The sequence below is a fragment of the Saccostrea cucullata genome, unplaced genomic scaffold (assembly GCF_032062105.1).
Source record: "Saccostrea cucullata isolate Sc308-1 unplaced genomic scaffold, CSIRO_AGI_Scuc_v1 ctg213, whole genome shotgun sequence".
Classification (NCBI taxonomy): Eukaryota; Metazoa; Mollusca; class Bivalvia; order Ostreida; family Ostreidae; genus Saccostrea; species Saccostrea cuccullata.
Genome location: NW_026930424.1, coordinates 313,923 through 336,036, shown reverse-complemented (window position 1 = coordinate 336,036; position 22,114 = coordinate 313,923). Strand labels below are relative to the sequence as shown.

Genomic DNA, 22,114 nt, shown 5'->3' with positions numbered 1-22,114 from the left:
CACTGTAAACATGAATTTGACAACATATTTGTGGTAATTTTGACAGTTGTATTCGCTGTCAGAATGATTTATTTATTTCCATCTATCTTATATTATGTCAAGGAAGATATTTTACAGCAATCTTCGTTATGAGAAAGGAAATCGAGAGTTTTCCCGCACTTTTGATATTCGTCACACTGTGACAGGATATCATTTTGATATCCTTTCACACTGTGACAGGATATCATTTTTATTCAATGAAAAAATTACAGTATTTCACGGGTAAAAATGTAATAATTGATAATAAATTATTTCTATTATACCCTTCTTTATTGTTCAGAAGACATCAATATTTCTTTTGATTTATTTTAATGTTTAAATACTTTTTAAAACCATAAATACTTAAGTAAATTGATCACAAAAGATTTTTTTAGGTTAGAGAAGAATATATGAAAAAGATATACGACATCGACGCAAATCTTCCAAAAGCGGTCAAGTATATGAACTTACTACTTATTGGAGTAGCGGGTTCCGGGAAATCTTCATTTGTGAATTCATGTGCAACGGCTTTGCTAGATGATGGAAGACTGGTTCAAGCATCTCTGGCCATGAAAGCTGGAATGGCTAGTGCTACACGAATGGTAAGTAAATCAAACTGTCGAAGACTGTTTCATTTGACCAATATTCGAAACTCAGGGTCACTAAACTGTGATTCATTTTTTTTGCTCGTGTTAGCATTTATAGCAAAATGAGCATTGGTTCATACCGTAACATCTGAGAAACTGTTTCCATACCTCTCAGTGGGATTCGAATTATTACCGTAGAGAAAACGTTCTAACATCTGTACCACACAGAAAGGCATTTTCCTTAAGATAAATCTGGAGTAAAGGTCAATTCAAAAAATTAAAAACCTAGATTAGGAGAATCCCTAACAAAAAATACTACAGTAAACTATAGTTTACTAAAGTTAACTATAGTCAACTATACTTATAACTTTGACACTTTGCAAACTTTGCTTTACTATAGTGATAACTTTCAAACTTTGAGAAACTTTATTGAAAACTTCGACACTTTAAAAAACTTTTTTGAAAACTTTGATACTTTGACAGATTTGACTCTTTGAAAAAAAAATTATCGAAAACTTTGACACTTTCAAAAACTTTATCGAAAAACTTTGATATAATTGGGTGAAAACTTTGCAACTTTAAAAAACTTCATCAAAAACTTTGACACAAAAACTTAATCTAAATCTTAAAGACTTTGAAAAACTTTATCGAAAACGTTGATACTTTAAAAACTTTGACCCTTCATATGAAAAAAAAAAATCATCAAAACTTAGACACTTTCAAAATCTTTATCGAAAACTTTGATATAATTTGTTGAAAACTTTGCAACTTTAAAAAACTTCATCCAAAACTTTGACATAAAAACTTGATCTAAATCTTTAAGACTTTGATAAACTTCATTGAAAACTTTAAAACTTTGAAACACTTTATCGAAAACTTTGATATTTTGAAAAACTTTATCGAAAACTTTAACTCTTTGAAAAACTTTGTCGAAAACTTTGACACTTTGAAAAACTTTGGCGAGAACTTTGATACTTTGAAAACCTTTGACGAATTTTTGACACTTTGATTAACTATAGTTAACTATAATAAACTATAGTTAATTATAGTTTTTTCTCTGCATATTTAGCTTAAGCTAGCACCCTTGAGAAGAAAAGGAGGAGATGTAATACCTATTCGCCTTTTTGATACCAGGGGTATATTGAAAGAAGGTACCGAAGTAGTTGGAAAAGAAGAAATGAATTATATAATCGATGGTTACGTGAAACCAAACGCAAAAGTGAGTTTCGATGTAAAGTTACGTTGTTTATTTGAATCAAACCATACCAAAGAAAAAAGTCTATTCAAAACAAATCAGGTTCATCCAAATAAGGCCCATGAAAACGAAAATGTCATTAAAGTAGTTAGAATGTGAAATGCCGAGAATCAGCAATTTTATTTAAAAACCGAAAATGTTTATCAAAATGGTTCTTAATCAACAAAGTCGAGATAATTTTCTCATTGTATATTTATTCAATTGTAGATTGATCACAAATTTCAATTGGAAAATGATCCAAATATATTTCGGAATATAGTGAAATATGAGTTTCAAATATAAGTATGGAGACAATAATATGTTAAAGACAGTTACTGTAAATTATGATAATGTTCTATTATTTACACTAATCTAATCTTAGACAACTTTTGGAAAAGTGTAAATAGATGTTGTACATTGTATGTTTTGCTTCGGAATGCATCAATTATCGGTTTTGTTAGTTTTCATATCATATAATTGAATCATATTTGCTTTTCAAAAATAGCGTCGAACAGTAATATTATGCCTAGAGCCTGTGGTTTGTAATTTGTTCAGGTAACTTGAGATTTCTTTGAATATACAAATAGAATATCCGAAAATCGCCACTTGGTTACTCAGATGCATTTGGTTTTCCATATTTTAAAAGTATATGCTTTGCACAATGCTTTTAATGAACACAAATCCTTACTAAATAAATACATGCATCTTTGCCGAAAAAGAGACCAAATTAAAAAACGGAGATGTTTCATTGTGCTTTTTATCAATTCGGCTGTGAAACTTTTCAATCCCTCAGCGGATATCAATATTATCCATATTAAAAAGAAATTGTCATTGAAACGCTTAATTGTAAATGATAACAATATTTAAAAAATATGTTACAGATGACATCCTTGTCTGATATGAAAGCTGAAAAAAAAAGTCAAAGAGAAACACCTAAGATAGGAGATGAGATGCACTGTGTTGTTTATGTAGTAAGGGCGGATAAAAGCATGGATGATAAAGATCCTTGCCTGGGGGAAATAGCTGGCATTCGGGAGACAGTAGCTCAAAGAAGTACTAAATTATATTATTATACTTTCATGTTAAATACTAAAATCTGATTGGTTTAGACGCAGGTAACAATCCGTTCGATTACCCTGAGCCTTAGAAACACACGTGACAACGGGTAACACAACGGTAATGCCTCATGCGTTTAAGTTATGCGCGTACGGTTCACCGTAGAATTCTCAAATCGTCAGTTGCGCGTTTGAAGGAACCGGAATTAACTTGACGTCAATAAAAGCTTGCGTCCGATATAGCTTACTTGAAAACAACAAACGACAGACGATACATGCTTGCGAGTGTAGGAAACATGCTTGCGAGCCAGAAATAACGAAACTTTATATGATAAATGACTCGAATTCGAGTATCAAACAAACAATAAGGAGATTAGTGAACCGGTGAGTGTGAAAGCTTTCTATACATGAACGTAAAGACGATCGACGTTTTTTTTTTTTGCTGACGTCCTAAATCAATAAGACATTCAGTATAATAAAATAGATGGTGCCTGTTTTGTAGGGTAACATTTGAAATTGACACCCCTCGGAAAACCATTGTCAACCTCCGCTGACGCGTCGGTTGACAATGGTTTTCCTTGGGGTCTCAATTTCAAATGTTACCCTACAAAACAGGCACCATTTATATATTATTTATTTATGTAACTTTTCTATTAACGTTTCCTATTTTCTGATTATTATTTTTTTTGCACTTTGTAGACCTACCTCAATGCGTTCTTATAACAGCAATAGACAAAATTCTTCCAAATGCAGATGACGTTGGTGACATGTTCCGGTATTCAATTGTACAGAAACTTTGTAAATTTGTCTCTAACTCTCTTAAACTTTCACCGGGGAATATTTTTCCAACCGCTAATTATGTCATTGAAGGGGTACCAGATGCAGTAAAGGACGGTATTTCCCTTTGTACTCTATGGAAAATTGTTAGCCTTGGAATTGATTATCTGAATCAGATGGAAGGGATTGGTGATAACATTCCTGATGATTTTTTCGATTAAGACTGAGTGACTTTGATTGTTAAACTTTTGAAATACATCTGAATGCACAATGATATAAGACATATATAATCTCGACGAAGGAAGCACAAAAAAGTCATAAAAATACTTACTCAAAAACGAATGATAACAATTAAGGGTTTCAATTCAAATCTAGCCGTAGTTTGAAATAATTGAAAAGTTGAAACTGCTCCTTTTAAGGTCTTTCAAATTTCATACATTTCAATAATATATTTTCCCCTTTTCATAACATTCTTAAGGTAGGATTCTTCACAATCAAAATTGTATTTCTCGTGTCTAAAAGTTAATGAAATTTTCACAGAATCATGAGGACAATATTACTAAGTGATGGTATTAGTTAGATTAGTTTTGACCGTTATATATTAGAGTAAATGTCAGGTCAAGATCATAACCTTTCCCCTGGTCATTAAGAATAGAAATAACTGCATCCAATCATGAGATGGTGTCTTGTATTTCATAATTTTTTTTTCTTTTTGCATAAAAAGATCTTACCATTTAGGGGCTATAAGACGATATTACCAAATTGACACAAATATTTTAACAAAAAAAGATTTTTCCTAATCCGATTTTTTTTTTATTTTTCTTAAATTTTTAGTAAATTTAAGTTATTTTTATATGCACCCAAAATTGATTTTTTATTATTTTCAAACATGGCAAAACAGTCATAAAGAGATACAAATTGATACAAAAACAAAAAGATTTTACTGTTTAGTAAAAGAGTCTAATACTTCCTATGATTTTTTGGAAATTTATATTTATTTGATATATTTTAAAATCTTTTTCTTCTTTTTTTTTAATTTAGCTAACATTTGAAAGATTCTTCTAGTCTTTGCCTGTGTAAAAATTATAACCAAATTCGTAGTTCTATAATAATTTTTAGAGGTAGAATAGAAGATATTTTCATACTCCATCATCCCGCCAAATATATAGTCCCAGCTAATTTTCAAACACAATTGACCATTTCTATTTAAAGTTGTACAATTGTGATGAGGAAAAGAAATATGTTCTTTTTAATCTATTCACCTAAATATATGACATATAAGCAAATATACATTGAGTATTTCATCTACTCAGAAACCAGATAAGAATCCTACCTTACGGCTAAGATAAAGTAAATGAAAGGTGCGTACAGATATGTCAAATTAAGATATAAATTCCATTAGGGATTCCTTAAGGTTACCTCGTTTTAGAAATCGGCCATACCAAATATAACTAAGGATATCTGCAGAATTGTAGCTCTCTGAAAAAAATATATTGATAGACCGGAGAGCTACATGCACAGTGCCACCCATTGAAAAAGTTGTGCGCTGTTTCTCGTTTTCTTTCTCCATTTTTTTTTAAATTGTCATATCAAAACATTTCAAAACGTGTGTTACTAATATATTCTTTCAATGTTTCTACAACAAAACATTCAATATAATTGCTGCTAAAGCCTTCCTGGCCCTGAAATTGAGATAATCGAAAATGTCGGCTATTTATACTGCCATTTTGTTTTGCAAGATAATAAGGCCCAACACAGTTCTTGCACAATTCAACTACGAGAGAACTTCATAGAGGATTTGTTTTAAATCTATGCTTTTCATGATTGACATGACAACGTGGAAGAAATAATCCAGAACTAAACGCACTTTTTGTATGACTTTTATAGATTTTTATGAATGAAATCATGAATTATCTTTATCGAAGAACCCAATGAAATGTTAAAAAATGGTCGGTTTTAAATGACCTCTTACATTTGTATATATTTTCTTAAATCAAACTATTCGTTTTTTTTTACGTGATTCTTATTATGTTGTAGTTTTAACAATGTCCCATCAACTCGATGGCTCGATAAGACATTAAGAAAACACTTTTATTGTTTTTTTATCAAAATTAGATAACTATATATATATATATATATATATATATATATATATATATATATATATATATATATATATATATATATATATATATATATATATATATATATATATATATATATATATATATATCTTTGAATACTTATCAAATTTAAGTACCAAACACTGGATAAGACAAAGATTGAAAAGCAAACACAATGTGATGTGACATGATTATGTTTGAATCTATATCTATACAAGCTGCAACATATTTTTATTTGAAGCAAATGAATTTGTATAACTGTGGCGAGAAGATAACACAGATAGTGAAAGAAATAAATAAACTTGATTTAAACATTTATATATTTATATTCTTTCATTGTTTAAATCATATTAATTCATGAAAGTCTGTAAGGGAAATTTACATTCGTCAATAACTTGAAGTATAGAAAAAACATGTTATCAACTTGTTTTCAGTTTTACATGTTCAGGACACTTTTCAAGAAAAACTTTCTATTTGTATAGCTTATATTTTCAGGCTTAATGTGATTCTCTGAGTATACGCCCTTGCACTAAATCCAGTACTAAGATTCTCAGATTTTAATCAAATGCATCCACAGGCAATTATACCACCCTATCAGTTAATAGTTAACAGTTAACTACAAAGATCTTTATGAGTAAAATCATAAACAATCTTTATCGAAAAACTCAATAAATTTGGGATGTCAATGACTCGTTTACCGGGTACTCGATCGAATACTAAAAGTGATAGCTGATTACTTGAATATATGTTTTGGTCGTGTTACAAGCATCAAAGAAACTTTTTAAAATAGCCTAAATATGCAGACATGTACAACAATTTAGGTACCATGGCCTACTACTGTAAAACACCCGTTATTGCCCGTGACTGTGTATCTTCAGGAATTGGAGGCCATCCCACGGCACATAGCTTTCACTGATGCGTGAAGCAGATCCCGCTTTAATCTGGCCGCCAGTTAGCCCCGCCCCTTTATTCCACTACAGTAGTGGATTGCAGAATCGATCATTTTTGTTCTGACGGCGATCGATACATGTGCACTGTGCATGTAAACAGTGACAGTATGTAGACAATTGATAAATTTTCCAAAATTCAACTATTCATTAGACCTTATAGTAATTCTACTGTTTCTTATTACTATTATTCTTTTTATCATTTTTTTCCCCAAAATTTTGTGCACGCGATTTCTCGAAGAAAATACATGAAATTTTCAGGACAAATGTGTCGTAACGTGAACTTGATCTATCTGAGCGTTTTTTTGGAGACTCACTTCCGGTGCCAAGTTACGGAAAATTTTCTGAAATTAAAATGACATTTTGTCCACGGTTAAACTAAAAAACGGTAAAAGATATCAACATGAAACTTTCAGGGATTATAGATCGTGATAGATTTTTTTTTCATTTTTATTGGCTCTTTCTTCATATACAAATTTATAAAATAAAAAAGCATGCAACAAATTCAACTATAGACAATAACATCTATCTACATCTTTTAGGACAATGTTTCTGATTTATAAATCATTAAAAACTATTGTGGAGCTTACTATCTACATAAATTTGTACAAATTATCTGTTCATTGTTTTAACAAAGAAATCTATTACAGGGGAATTTAACACTTAATTTAATAGCATGGTATATAAAAAATATGATAAAATATAAGATAATTATTATAATATATCTAATATTGGTTGCCAGATTTCATTAAAATTATCTGAATCATTATTTGAGCAATACACTTCTTTTTTAAGCAGTAATTTCTTTTTCAACATATTTAAAAAGTTGTGAAACTCTGGTACATTTACTTTTCTAATGACATCCAAATTAGATACTGTCACTGAATGTATATATGACTTTGCGAGCAAAATGCAGTAATTCAAACAGTCACATTTTCTCTCATATAGACCTAAAATAACATTTTTACAAGAAAGATTTTCTACATTAAATATATGTAGATCATTCCACCATGTTAGAAAATGGTTCCAAAAAGTTGCAATACAAGTGCAATAATAAAATTTGTGTTCTAAAGTATCTTCCTTTTTACAAAATAAACATTGTGCTGAAGTTTGAATTTTCATTTGAAAAAGTAGTTTATTATGTGATAAAAATCTATGAGTTAGCTTATATTGAAAAGACTGTAATGATGTTTCATTAGAACACACAAAAGGTAGCATAAATTTTTTTCTAAGTCTGCAGGTGAAAAGTTTGTGTTAAATATTTTCTCCCATTTTTGTACACATGTTGGTACTTCATTTAGACTTTCTATTATAATCCAGTAAAAGTCTTTACAAGATAATTTTGACAATGGACTTATTTTATCATTGAATCTTAAGATCAAAGAATCTCTATTGATTAAAACTTTTTTGTTTTGCCTTAAGTATTTTCGCCAATGATATGGAATGGCATTCCTTAAACAAAAGTAATCAAAAAAAGATACATTTAAGTCATACTGTTTACCTAATTCCTCATGACTTAAAAAATCATAAATATCACCTAAAACATCTCCAATATATAAGATTCCTTTTGTGTACCATTTTTTCCAGAACACAATTTCATTATTGATTTTAAATTTATCATTGAATCAAAGAGCTTCTTTAAAAATTTTATATCTTAGTTGTGTCCATGTTTCAAAAATTTCTCTGTAAAACTGTGGTAATGTTAAATCTGTATATAGGTTATTAAAGCAACCTCTGCTAATTATAAAGTCATTTAATACTATATCCTTCAGATAATATTGAATTGTACTTCTCCATCTTGCTTTTGTATTACTAAATATCCTTCTAACCCAACCACGTTTTAATGATTTCATTTGTGCTTCAAAGATCGTGATAGATACTATCCAGGACGCGACATTTTGTTCGTCGTCAATACTTTCTGTTGTAAGAAGATGCGGATAAAAAAAGGTCGTATTTTCTAACTTTTTTGTTTTTCAATATTTTTTATCTATTTTTGGAATGTTAATAGAAACCTTTCTATTGATCATTACTACATAATTTATTTGAATATTGATAAATCAAAATTCTAGATATTGACATTTGAAAATCTGAAGCGGGACCAAGATGGCGGCTATCTCTGTCAACTCCGACATTTCGCAATAGGGGTTTACGGAGGCAGTCGGGCGTTTGTTTGAACAAAAGTAACATAAGGATAAATGAAATGTAAATGAATACGCTGATTGTCACTTTGTAATTACGTTACATTTCTGTGTCAAACTAAAGATTTAATCCAGGGTCTTCTCAAACGTCTTCTATAATTGGTTTTGGTTTGTTTTCAAAGCAGAAAAAGTAAAGACTAAATGCGCAAATGAGAGCTACCTATTATCATTTGTTTTGCACGACAGAAAAACAGATCTTAAATCATAGTTATAAGTAATAGTTTTTAAAGAAACAATATCGATGTATATAGTGGATGGCTTCGATGATTTGTTTTCATTGAGGAACGTTTAAGTATGTCCTGGTTTTATGTAAATCATTTTTAAATTATTTTGTAAACGGTACCTAAACGGTACCTAAATCTGACATGCAAACTTGTAAATATGCCGCTACCGACTTAAATTATGAAAACAATTCGTAATACATGTAATTGAGAGTTGAAAATATACTAAAAGTCAGCTATGAAGAGTACATTTAGCGTATATGGGGATACATTAATAATTTAGGTCAAGGGATCTCAACAACGTCCCTTGCTTCTGCTTCGCTAGTGTGGTCATCACAGATTGAGGTGCATTGCATATTGATTAAAACGTCTTTCCAAACAAAAAATCTAAATCAATTGTAATTATTTATGCATCAAATCGATATGTCTTTTTGTGTGTTTAAATGTATACTCTTCAAAAAATGAAACGCACTGTAGGAACAGTGTCTCGAAAAAATGTATGATGGTTTTGTCATATATTTTACTTTTAGATGGATATGGTATATTCAAGTGATTTTTTGATGTTGTTAACTTACAGCTATTCTACAATTCACACAGACAAAAAGACCTTATTTTGCGAAATATCCTCTAAAATTTTAATTTTAATTTTCATTTGTTTAATTGTGATTCAATTTCTTGAGGTATTAAGGGGATATCAGAAGCGGGTGTTCTTGATAGTTAAATCTTCTTTTATCTGAAAATTGAAGCTTTCGAAAAATGCTGCAGATGAATGTTGCATAGAACAAAAAAGGAAAATGGGCGACTGAAAGCAGGGGTACCTCTTGAAATCTGCAATTTCAAGAGGTTTTAATGTTACGCACAGCGCCATATCTAACCTATCAAACATAAACCATTAATATCGAACACCCAATTTTCGCAAAAAAATATGGAAGACTACGTGTGACATCAGCAACACAGCATCACTTCAGAGGATTACGTAAATTGCGTGAATGTAACGCAATGACGTCATCTAAAGCATTAGCTATCCCTGAACTGCACTGATCATCTAAGAGGACTGTTTTCAGTTCACTACGAATTATTGCAAGAGGATTGTTCATGCCATAGTTCCGACCCAACATCACTCTAAAATTGACTTCAAAGATCTCAGATCAATGGAATATGACCACAACATCACTGCTAAACATTTGGGTTAAGCTTATAGTCCAGAATGTTTATCTGAAATCCTCTTATAAGTTTAAGAGTGGTAATGCTTTCTAATGAACGTTAGACAGATAACTTCCTCCAGGACGTTAAAAAAGTTTGTGGTGGTAGTGCAATGATATGGAAAACTGTATTATAAGAAAGTAAGATTGATTTGGTTCGAATTTAATGTACTTTGTTGAAAAAAGGTACTCTTACAATGTTCTACCTACACATGCATATTCAACTTTGCAGCATCCTATAGCCTTATTGCAATCTCACAATACACTGTCACACGGCCCGTTAAACACTCCCATTCTTGCAAAGCAATAGCAATATTTTTCTGCCACAGTCAAATCGCTAGATTTTAGCAAAATTAAGCAGCAATGGACAAAATGGATTGATATAATTTGCCAAAAAGCTGATCAAAGCTCTACATTTTGGGTGGGAGAGTATTCCTATACAGTTTTTTTTTACACACATTTGTTTCCTTTAGATTCCATTTGTGGCTATCATTCGTGTCTGTGGGGGTATACCAGATATTGATCTTTAATGATCTTAAACTGACTATAATCTTAAAACTCTTGTCTAATTATGACACTCAGATGATATTCCTGTTACTTACTACATTTCTGCTTTTTTATTACATTATTTTAATAACTATTTTTTATGTTTAATTTGCCACTAAAATTATACTATGCGGTTCTTTTTTTTGAAGAGTATATTGGAAGAGTATAAATAAATTAAGTAAAATAATTCATTTTCGTTGGACGCCCGTGTTTTTGAACATGCACTAAAATTTCATAAAATCAACACCGTGATTTTACTGAGCTTAACTGGGTTTAAGAAAAATAACGGACTTGTATTTACCGAGTACATGGGAACTCGATCAGAAAAAATATCAGATAAACCGATTGTCAGATATCGATCGATTTGACATCCCTACAGGATATGTAACATGTCTAAGATTTACATTGAAAACAAATGTATGATGCTTTAACAATTATTTTTTATGGTTTAAGGAAACATACATAGTAGATGTTTACTTTATTGGAATTTATTTTTTCTTTTCGTTTATGTGTGTAACATTTCATTTGAAATTTTTAATAAATCATTCATAAGAAGCATTTTATCTAATGTATATAAAAATACTATATCAATATAAGTGCTGTAATAGATAGGATCAGTACAAAGTCTTCTCATTAAACGTGTAACTCAAGTGCTTTGTTTTTGTATCATGATCTAAATGAAGACGATTTACATACTGGAGGTAAGCAATAAACACTTTTTTGTACAAATTAAATGTGAAAAAATTGAAAGAAAAATTTTTTTTTTTAAATTATTTATATCATGTTACATTATTGACGGATGTTCACAAAATATGTGGCGAAAACGAACAATATCACTATTCAAACCAAAAAAAAATCATTAAACATTACAAAAAGGAAGTGGAGTACAAACGATTTCTAAAACATAAAAATTAAAATCAGGTAAAAACAGTGGGATAAAAAGAATCACAGAGAAAAATCAGTCGACAAATCAGTGTGTATAAAAGAAAAATCAGTATGAAAAAGAGTCAGTCATCATTTAACATAATGATAAATTATATTCGCTGAGCACTCTAAGGTAAATTTATTTAAACAATAAAATGGTTTCTTTGTTTGCTATTATTGGAATCAACGGAAACAACTGTTGCCGTAAGCAGGTTATGTAAAATTTTTCTGCAATAGCTGCAGCCGTTCATTCTAATACTAACAAACAAAGAAAGACATTTTATTGTTTATATTTATATCTGTTTAAATGATCATTTAAAGTAGGATAGAAAAGATTAATTATTGTATTCATGATGCAAACGTCCTTATACGTTTCATTGATGGAACAGTCACTGATCAAGAAATCTGTACAGGCGGCATGTCTAATCTAGTTCATGCAGTGATTAACGCAATGAATTTTCTTACAAAAATAAAGGAGAAAATATTCAGTGGATGTAAATATATTATACATGCATTAGAAATAAAAGGTAAAATTGTACATAACTGTATGATTATATTAAGTAAAACCTGTGTACAAACGCAACACCTTGTTGCTATGCAACAAAATCATACATTTGCTTGCATTCCGAAATTTGACTTGTGCCTGGATACGTTTTGAGTCAGGTTATCAATAATGAAGAAAGGCTGGGCTATTGATCGGCATCAGTAACTCCATGTCTCTTTATCCCTTACTCTATCCCCCTCCTTCTAGAAATTGGAATAAGTGTAAGGTATATTACGTTGATGTCAATATGATTTATAAAAATGGATGGTTTCGTACAATTAAAAAAAAATTACTACATTCTGAAAATGACAATCAATTCAAGACGCTATTCACATCTGGCCTTTATAATATGTACAAATAAATAACCTGGTTATATATATATTAAATACAACAAGTATTCTGAGAGTATTGCAATACATGTCCCCTAACGGGTTCCCCTTTTTTCTTCCGGATGTCATTTTATAATATGCCAAAGTTATGTCCAAGGTAAAACTGCATGATTTTTATGTTGTGAATGCCTTAAACCTAATGAAATAATCCACATTTAGACAAAATTTCAAATCATTTTTCCAACGTCTTTTTCTCGCTTTACCGGTAGGAGACTAATAAAAGAACGATCGTTTGTCTTTTATAAAATATTGAACAAGTTGCTAAAATAAATGCAGACATTTCTAGGATTCTATGAATGATCTCCTGTTTTCTGACAACGTTTTATGTGTCAATTAAAATCTGTGGAAAATAGCAAAAACTAGTAAAATTAAAGTCCATGAAATACAATCGCTCCTAAAAGAAAAATGCTTTATCATTTAAGAGAATATAAAACATCCATGAAAACAAAACATCCATGAAAACTATTTACGTATCTCATGAATAGACATCAGTGAATAAACATGCACATCGATGTTTAACTGGATATGTCTTAACCAGTAAAAAACTAAATAATGGACTCCTACATGTTTTAATTTTAATTTTAATAACTTTAAATTGAAAAGCATGTTTTCAAAGCCTGCATTTTGTGTAGGTAACATTCTTTGATCATTTTTTTTTTATTCTCGATGTTTTGCATTTCCTATTGCATAAGTTTCTCAAATGCCTTTTTGTATTGAAAAAAAAAACCAAGCAGATATTGAAGAATAAGCTACAAGTTTAGCCCTGCGTGGAATGGGTCGTCTTCATATAATTAAATGCCTGTAGAAGTTCGTCACTATCAAAACAGATGGGATAATGCAGAGAATTCTTACCAATATACCCTTACAGGTTCTCTTTATCTCTCTGTTATCAAATATAAAGAAAATATTAGTCAATTGTAGATATCATATATATTTTATCTATCCTTAAAATGCTTCTTTTTCCTGGAATAATTAGTTTTATTTAAAAGTAAATTTTGTTTTAAATGATTTTTTTGTGAATATAAGCAAAGTAAAACTGAATCCTTTTTACGTGCTCTTCGGTGTCTTATAAAATTGATTGATTGATTTTATATTGTTTAACGTCCCTCTTGAGGCCTAATTAAAGAAATAACAAAATTATGACCAAATGTTCAGGGAGCTCAGGTAGAGGGATGACTTTTCTGTTATTTATTTAGTTTTCTTTCTTTTTATAGGTTTTGCTGTTAAAGCCGAACATACTGGTGCTGCTCTTGATGATTCTCTTGCATATCACGGTAAAAACATCGGTCATGTGAAATATTGGCTCTTCCGTGTATTGTTGCTTTGTATAATGTGAGCTATTTTGTCAATTAAGGGGGCTGGTGGGTCAACAAATTATTCCCAAATTAACCACCAGATTTAACTTTTTTTAGATACTGGATCTTTAGCTGTCAACGATCATTTGACAAATAAAAAATCATACATTTTAGTTTTAAGATTTGATCATTTTTGTATATCTTTATATGGAGCACTCCTTTTAAAGGAGATTGAAAAAGTCTAAAAATGACTGCCACCCCCAGCCTCTTAAAGCATGAAGATAACGAAATTCGATCACGTTATAAGTTCATTGAAACAATTCAGATTAGAACACGGGTTACTAAAAGCCTTCAGAGTGTCAGGTACCATAAAAAGAAAAAAAGCAGCCATCAATTGACCAAACATGTTGTTTGCTCTCTGTTTTAAAATACACAAATGAAACAAATGCAAAAGGGGAAAAAATGTGTAGTTCACGAGCCATGACCCAATTTCATAAACATTAGTAAACATTCGACGCAAAGATAGAATATATTTTATATCAATATCATTGTATCGACTATAGTATTAAATGTTTTTGTTATCTGTTGATATTCTTTCAGCGAAAATTTTTTAATAGAAGCTTATTTTGGTTTAGAAACTGTTTGTATTTAAATATGCTTTTGAGTATTCAACATCAAAGTCCATAAAACAATGCAAAATAGGTGCAGAGCAAACACAGATCTCAAAAACATCAGAGTTTGGATCACGTGCCATGGATAAATCGTTGCCATTTTCTGATCTTTAAGTAACAATTTATTTTCATGAAATGTACAGTTTAAACCAGTAGAAAAAGAAACTTGAACACAAATAAAGAAGATTGAGATATGAAAAGGTTATTGTCTTTAAAAAAACATTTAGTTCTCTGTGTTTATATGCATTCTTGTAGAAGACTCTGGAAATATTATACATATGTGATAATTTGTTTCAGAATCCATTTTCTAAAAATCAACTTGTGAGTTAAAAGGAATATTACTGCTTTTTGAAAAAAAAAAAAAACAAAACAAAACAAAAAAAACATCGTTGATTGTGAAATAAATATTTAGTTAAAGATCACGTTAAGAAATTTTCCTCTTCGAAAAGAAGTATTTGAATAGATTCTGCTTCTTCTAAATACAAAACCTGGCCTGCAAAAACAAGGAGCGGTTGATATGAACGGAGGTTTCCGAAAAACTGTCGGTAGAGGTGATCTCCAAAAAGTTCATCGATGTTGTAAATTAGAGCCTTAAGCACAGTTAAGGGAAAACAGGACACATGCACATGTCTCAAAAGACATGCGGGTATGTTAAGGAAGCATATAAATCATTCTCGGGAAATTAAGACTTTTTAAAGAAAATTAAGTTTGATAATTTATTCAAACCACTGATGAACGTAAACTCTAAGTAACTATTGCATAAAGATAAAAAAAGTGTCTAACGCAAAGACGTGCACCACCACCACTGCATCACGTGACTTCTATTTATAGCGAATTGTTCCTTAATAAAAAAGCGAACAGAACAACAATACCCAGGAGTTGAATAAATTCTTTGAGTAAATAATATAGTCGAAAATCATCTATTTTGCATAAAAAGTGCTGCTAGAATCCCACTGTCCTGTCTGTAAAATAATTATTCCACACATTCGCACGAAACCTTACCCGATGATTTGAATTTTATACATATGGACCGAGATTTTTCGTAAAACCATGCTTAACTCGGGATTCTAGCAGCACTTTCCAAGTATTTTAGAAGGTGAACTTTACATCTGTTCAAATCTTATGTTTTGAAATATCCAGCTTATTGTTGTTCTGCTGCATTATTTTTATCAGGAATTGTTGTGTATGAATTAATACAAACACGTCTGTTCACATTGACTACATTTTATTAAGTGATATACATTAACATGCATTAGCTACAACTCTAGAAATTCTCAGACTATCAAATATCAAGTTCTGCAGAGCCAGCGCTTTCAATATAAACAATTTAAGGTTAACCCATTAGGAACTGTCAGAATCAATTACTGTTCTAAACATTATTATATTTATGTTAAAGATGCATATGTGAACTTTAGAATATAGAAGTTAAGATCAATGAAGATATAACATTTCCTCCCAGCGAATTTATGAACATAAATCACTTTAAGTATATTTAACACAAAACAAAATACAAACTATTCTACTTGATTAAAATTCATAAGATTATGATATTGTTATAATGTTTATGTACAAAGTCAACACTCTTCAATGAGTCTTTTGGTTTGTTTTCGCACACGCGTCGGATAACGTTTATTTAGCGGTTCGGATATCGCGTTATCTGCCTGTGGGCTGACTGGAGACTCGTTGATACCTGGCGCGTTTGTCTCATCAGTTACGGGCTCTTGTTGTTCTGACACTGGGTAATTTACAGTACATTGTTCATCAGGTTTTGGTTTTGAATCGCGCATTTGATCTACGTGTCTTTTCCATACGCTTCCTTGTTTTGTTGTAACCTCGTAAGATAACGGTCCTAGTTTAGATCTTATCTGTCCGTCAATCCATTTATTGTTACTTCTGTAATCTCGCACAATTACATGATCGTTTTCTTTAAATTCTCGGACTGTTCCTTTCTCCTCCACGGCGTTTTTCATGGTTTTGTCTTCCACGATTTTCCTGGTATCGGGTCGTATTAAATCTAGGCATGTCCGCAGATTTCTTCCATGAAATAGTTTTGCTGGTGTCTCATTGGTGATACTGTGAGGCGCGTTCCTATACAGCAATAAGAAATTCGCAATCTTTTTGTTGATCGACATTTCGTTGTTTTTCATAGATTTCATGCTTCGTTTGAAAGTTTGTACGAATCTTTCGGCTAATCCATTAGTTGCTGGATGATATGGAGCAGATTTGAAATGTTTAATTCCGTTTTTCTTTGTAAAATCATCAAATTCACGTGACGTAAACTGTGGTCCGTTGTCTGAAACGATTTGCTCTGGAATTCCATTTCTTGCGAAAACTGTGCGAAGGATTTCGATGGTTTTAAACGATGTGATTTTATTCATCGGGAAAACTTCAGGCCATTTAGAGTGCGCGTCAACCATGATGAGAAAATTTTTGTCTAAGAATGGTCCTGCGAAGTCAATATGTATCCTCTGCCAGGGTGCTGAAGGCCATTCCCAGGGATGTACGCGTGCTTTGCTTGGATTGTTTTGAATTTTTGCGCATCCAGTGCAAGATTTTGTGATGTTTTCGATATCTTTATCAATCCCAGGCCACCATACGTAACTTCTCGCAATGCCCTTCATTTTCACGACTCCTAGGTGCGATGCATGAAGAGTTTCCAATATTCTATTACGGAATTTTGTCGGAATGATCACCCGAATTCCCCACATCAAACATCCATGTTGTGTGGTAATTTCATCTCTACGATTGTAGAACGGCATCAAGGATTTGTCCTCTGGTTTTATCCATCCTGATGTCACATGCTGGTATACACGACTCAGCATTGGGTTTCTTTTTGTTTCTTTTGCAATTTCTTTTGCGGTCACTGGCAAATTTTCTATTTGCTCAATGTTAAATATTTCCGATGCATCTGGTCCATCGTTGTCATTTGACTTCATAGGGAGTCTCGATAACGCATCGGCATTTGTGTGTTTCTTGGTACTTTTGTACACAATATCATATGTAAATCCTGACAAAAATACAGCATATCTTTGCAATCTTGAAGCAGACGTTACTGGGATGCTCTTTGAAGGATTAAAGATCGATGTAAGTGGTTGGTGATCCGTAATCAAAGTAAACTTTCGTCCAAAGAGATAAGGATAGAATTTCTTAACTGCCCAGTAAATCGCAAGTGCTTCTTTGTCGATTTGTGCGTAGTTTCGCTCTGATTTTGTCAGCGTTTTTGAGATATAAGCTATCGGTCGTTCGCTTCCGTTGTCATACTTGTGTGACAATACAGCTCCTATTCCATAAGGTGAGGCATCACAAGCGAGACATAGCTCCATTTCGGGGTCATAATGCGCAAGTACGGTATCCGAAGTTATAAGCGTTTTTGCTTTTTCGAATGCTTTCTGTTGTTTTTCTTTCCAAGACCATTTTCGTCCTTTCTCCAACAATTCGTGCAAGGGTTTTAATTCGCTTGCCAGATTTGGTAAGAATCTGTTGTAATAGTTTACGAGACCTAGAAATGATCTTAGTTGCGTGATATTTTCTGGAGCTGGCGTTCTTAATACTGCGTCAATTTTGTTTTTAGTTTTCCAGATTCCCTCTTTTGTGACTTCATGTCCACAATACTTAACACTGTCTTTGAAAAATTCACATTTTTCAAGGTTCGCTCTCAGTCCAAAATTTTGGAGGCGTTGAAGAACACTATCTAAATTTCTCAAGTGCTCGTTTTCGGTTTTACCTGTGACAATCATGTCGTCCAAGATACAGTGAACTCCTGGTATTCCTTGGAGAACCTGGTCCATTGTTCTTTGCCAAATTGAGGGCGCTGATGCTACTCCATATAATAGTCTATTATATCGATATAGTCCTTTGTGGGTGTTGATTGTGAGGTAAGTTTTTGACTTTTCCTCCATTTCCATGTGAAGATAGGCTTGTCGCAAGTCAATTTTTGAGAAATGTTCTCCTTGAGACAGTGATGCGAAAATATCCTCAATTTTTGGTAGGGGATATTGATCCACATTCATCTTAGGGTTGATTGTGACTTTAAAGTCACCGCATATCCTTACTTTACCATTTTTCTTGGGCACCGCGACAATGGGAGTTGCCCATTCACTTGTGTTTACTTTTTCCAGAATTCCCATATTTTCTAGATTTTCTAGCTCTTGTTCAATTTTGGGTTTCATTGCGAACGGAACGGGTCGTGCTTTACAGAAGATTGGCTTTGCATCCTCGTTTAAATGGAGATTAGCTTTAATCCCTTCAACTTTACCAATTCCATCTGAAAACACTGAACTATACTTTTGTAACACAGATTGCACTTTGCTTTTATTTTCACTTTTGATTGTAGTGACACTCATAACACTTTTGACACTTTTCCAGTCAATTTTTATTTGCTTTAGCCATGACCTTCCAAATAAGGTTGTTGATCCGTTTTTCACCACGTAGAGCTCACAAGCGACACTTTGACCGTTGTGTTCCGCCTTTACATCTAGAACTCCTACCGGTTTTAATTTTTCTCCTGAGTAAGTACGGAGTTTGATATTGCTCGGCTTCAATGGCTGCTTTCCGAATATTTCTCGGAACTTCTCCTCGGATATCACAGATACGGCTGATCCGGTATCTAATTCCATTTGAATATCCTTTCCATTTACTCTGACATTTAAGAGTATCGGACTATCATCAGGTTTGATGACGGAATTTATGCTTAATTTTTCTATCCCGCATGAGGAATCGCTGTCATCACTTTCTGTTTGGTCAACGTTTCTTACATATTCCTTCTGTTTGAATGTTGTTGGCTTTTGTTTCGTCATACAGGCTCGTTTGATATGACCCTTTTTCCCGCATTTTCGGCAGATGGCTTCCTTAAAGTAACAGTCGGCTGATGCATGATTTTTGCCATTGCATCGATTGCATTTGCTAGACTGTTGTGTCTCAGACTTTTGTTTATAATTTCGATTAGGATTCAATTTGTTGACACTTACTTGCTTGTCTCTGAGTTCATGTGCATCCTTTGAAGCAGTTTCCATGGCCACTGATATTTCTATGGCTTTCTGTAGTGTGAGTGTTGTTTTGGATAACAATTGTCTCTGAATTTGCTCATTATTCAGTCCACACACTATTCTATCGCGGAGGGTGTCATTTAGATTGTCCCCGAACTCACAATGTTCAGCCAGTTTCCGAAGTTTTGCAACGTATTCATTTACCGATTCGCCGTCCATTTGTTGCCGCCGATTGAATCTGAACCGCTCTGCAATTACTGATGGTTTTGGTGATAGATGGTCCTTCAATAACTTTACAATGTCCGGAAAGTTTTTATCCGCCGGTTTTTCTGGACTGGTGAGATCACGTAACAATGAATATGTTTTACCTCCGATAAGGCTTAAAAGTGCTGGAACTTTCATATTGTTTTCGACTTTGTTTGCCTTGAAATACTGTTCAAGTCTCTCAACATATGAAGTCCATGTTTCAATACTGTCGTCGAACGGGTCGATTTTTCCTATGTAGCCTGCCATTATGATGTATCAACTGTTAATCACAGAAACTTTGCAGTTTCAAACGAAAATTTCCATGGAATTATCAATTGTATTTTAAAACATCCTCGTCGCCAATTTGTTGTGTATGAATTAATACAAACACGTCTGTTCACATTGACTACATTTTATTAAGTGATATACATTAACATGCATTAGCTACAACTCTAGAAATTCTCAGACTATCAAATATCAAGTTCTGCAGAGCCAGCGCTTTCAATATAAACAATTTAAGGTTAACCCATTAGGAACTGTCAGAATCAATTACTGTTCTAAACATTATTATATTTATGTTAAAGATGCATATGTGAACTTTAGAATATAGAAGTTAAGATCAATGAAGATATAACAGGAATGACAGAGGAAAGGCCGACTAGGATACGTTTAAAGCTGACTGTCCTTAAAAGAGAATATAATAGATGAAAAAAAAAATAGCATACCTGTATAGTTAACTGAACTCCATTTGAATTTCATACAATATTCACGGTATTTGCTTTAAAACTCCATTTTACGTATCTCTGTACATGCCGTTCTTAGCCAAATTCTCTTTACACGACATGATCAATTCCCAAGTTACTTGATGTACACTATGACGTCATCGATGGTAGATTTTTATCAAAATGACAGATACATCATAACAATATAAAAAAAATAATTTATTTTTGTTAATGTTTAGACGTTTCTATTCATTTTCTAGAGTAAAATTACATCTCTAAATACCAATTTTACTAAAACTTGTGTTGTGAAATTGACATCATCTCGCCTACTATAACGTCATATGTATCACTGACTCAGTCAAGGTAGAATATTCTGTATGCTTCCTTATCACCCCTGCGCAGATTAAGTCATAGTCGATGCTGACCTACATGTAAAAAAAATTGTTAAGATTAAATGTCCTTGTTTCATTTTATTCTCAATTTGTTTTTTACGTTTATTTTTTTTAAAGTAAATAATTAAGATTTTTAAAGATCTTGCCAATATTTAGACATTGTGAATTTATCAAATCCACAGATCCGTTTCTCTTTACCCTGCAGTAGTGATTGAATTTTAAGTGCAGCGAGATCAATTACAAAATAGCTACATCCACCATGATCAGTTTTATTTCATAATAAACAGGTTACAGGTACCACTATTATTATTCTTTTATTGCTTAATACATACGTATCACCACAACGCAGTTATGATAAGGCTGTCCGAAGGCTTAACATGTCTAAAAAGTACACATTTTATTATGAGCTTGATTTTAATTTCAATATGTGATCCTTGTTTGAAATTGCAGTCAACTTGAGATAACAGTTTAATCAGGTGTTATAATAAAGCATTTTTGTGATGTCAGATGACTGTGTTGATCACGTGACGGACATTTTTGATATTCTTCAATGCTGCACAAAAATCACCTCGGCACAAGTGCAAAACGAAAATATTGTGCAAAGTTTGTTACATAGATCGATTCATCGTGATCTCTGGTACATAAAAAGTGCTGGGGCAGGTTTCATTTTTTACTTCTTAAGAAAATATTTTACGATAAATTAAAATTACCAACGTAAAGAGGGGTGTTTTCCACAGTTTATCGCGATTTATTCAAAAACAGATAAACATACATACGACCCCCCAGCAAAATTCAGTTAGAAGACTTACTTCTCTTTTAGATTCACGCAGGATGTCTTCTACTTGTGCCAGTCCAATATAAACACGATTCATAAATTCTAACTCTGTCTACAGAAGTGTAAGGGGAGCGTTTCAAACATAATCTTTTGCTATTGCTTGAATATATGCATATCGGACAAGCAAAAGGAATAGAGGCATTTAAGTATTAAATGTTAAACATAATAACAGCACACACACGCTTAAATACAACCCTTATTCT

General features: G+C 32.1%; 2 protein-coding genes across 2 annotated transcripts; one reads left to right on the top strand and one right to left on the bottom strand.

Annotated features, from left to right (window-relative positions):
- Positions 1–428: 428 nt before the first annotated feature.
- LOC134228528 (uncharacterized) lies at positions 429–3,974 on the top strand. Its single transcript, XM_062710187.1, has 4 exons — positions 429–620; positions 1,675–1,824; positions 2,721–2,892; positions 3,594–3,974. The coding sequence occupies exons 1-4, from the start codon at positions 429–431 to the stop codon at positions 3,890–3,892; spliced, it is 813 nt and encodes a 270-aa protein (XP_062566171.1). The 3' UTR covers positions 3,893–3,974.
- A 12,331-nt stretch (positions 3,975–16,305) lies between these two features.
- LOC134228527 (uncharacterized protein K02A2.6-like) lies at positions 16,306–20,229 on the bottom strand. Its single transcript, XM_062710186.1, has one exon. The coding sequence runs from the start codon at positions 20,227–20,229 to the stop codon at positions 16,306–16,308; it is 3,924 nt and encodes a 1,307-aa protein (XP_062566170.1).
- Positions 20,230–22,114: the final 1,885 nt, after the last annotated feature.

Bases quoted from the DNA above. Each gene is read 5' to 3' on its own strand.
- LOC134228527 (XM_062710186.1), bottom strand. From the start codon at position 20,229: ATGGCAGGCTACATAGGAAAAATCGACCCGTTCGACGACAGTATTGAA.
- LOC134228528 (XM_062710187.1), top strand. From the start codon at position 429: ATGAAAAAGATATACGACATCGACGCAAATCTTCCAAAAGCGGTCAAG. The intron at 1,825-2,720 runs GTGAGTTTCGAT...AATATGTTACAG, and splicing joins ACGTGAAACCAAACGCAAAA to ATGACATCCTTGTCTGATAT. The intron at 2,893-3,593 runs GTACTAAATTAT...TGCACTTTGTAG, and splicing joins GGAGACAGTAGCTCAAAGAA to ACCTACCTCAATGCGTTCTT.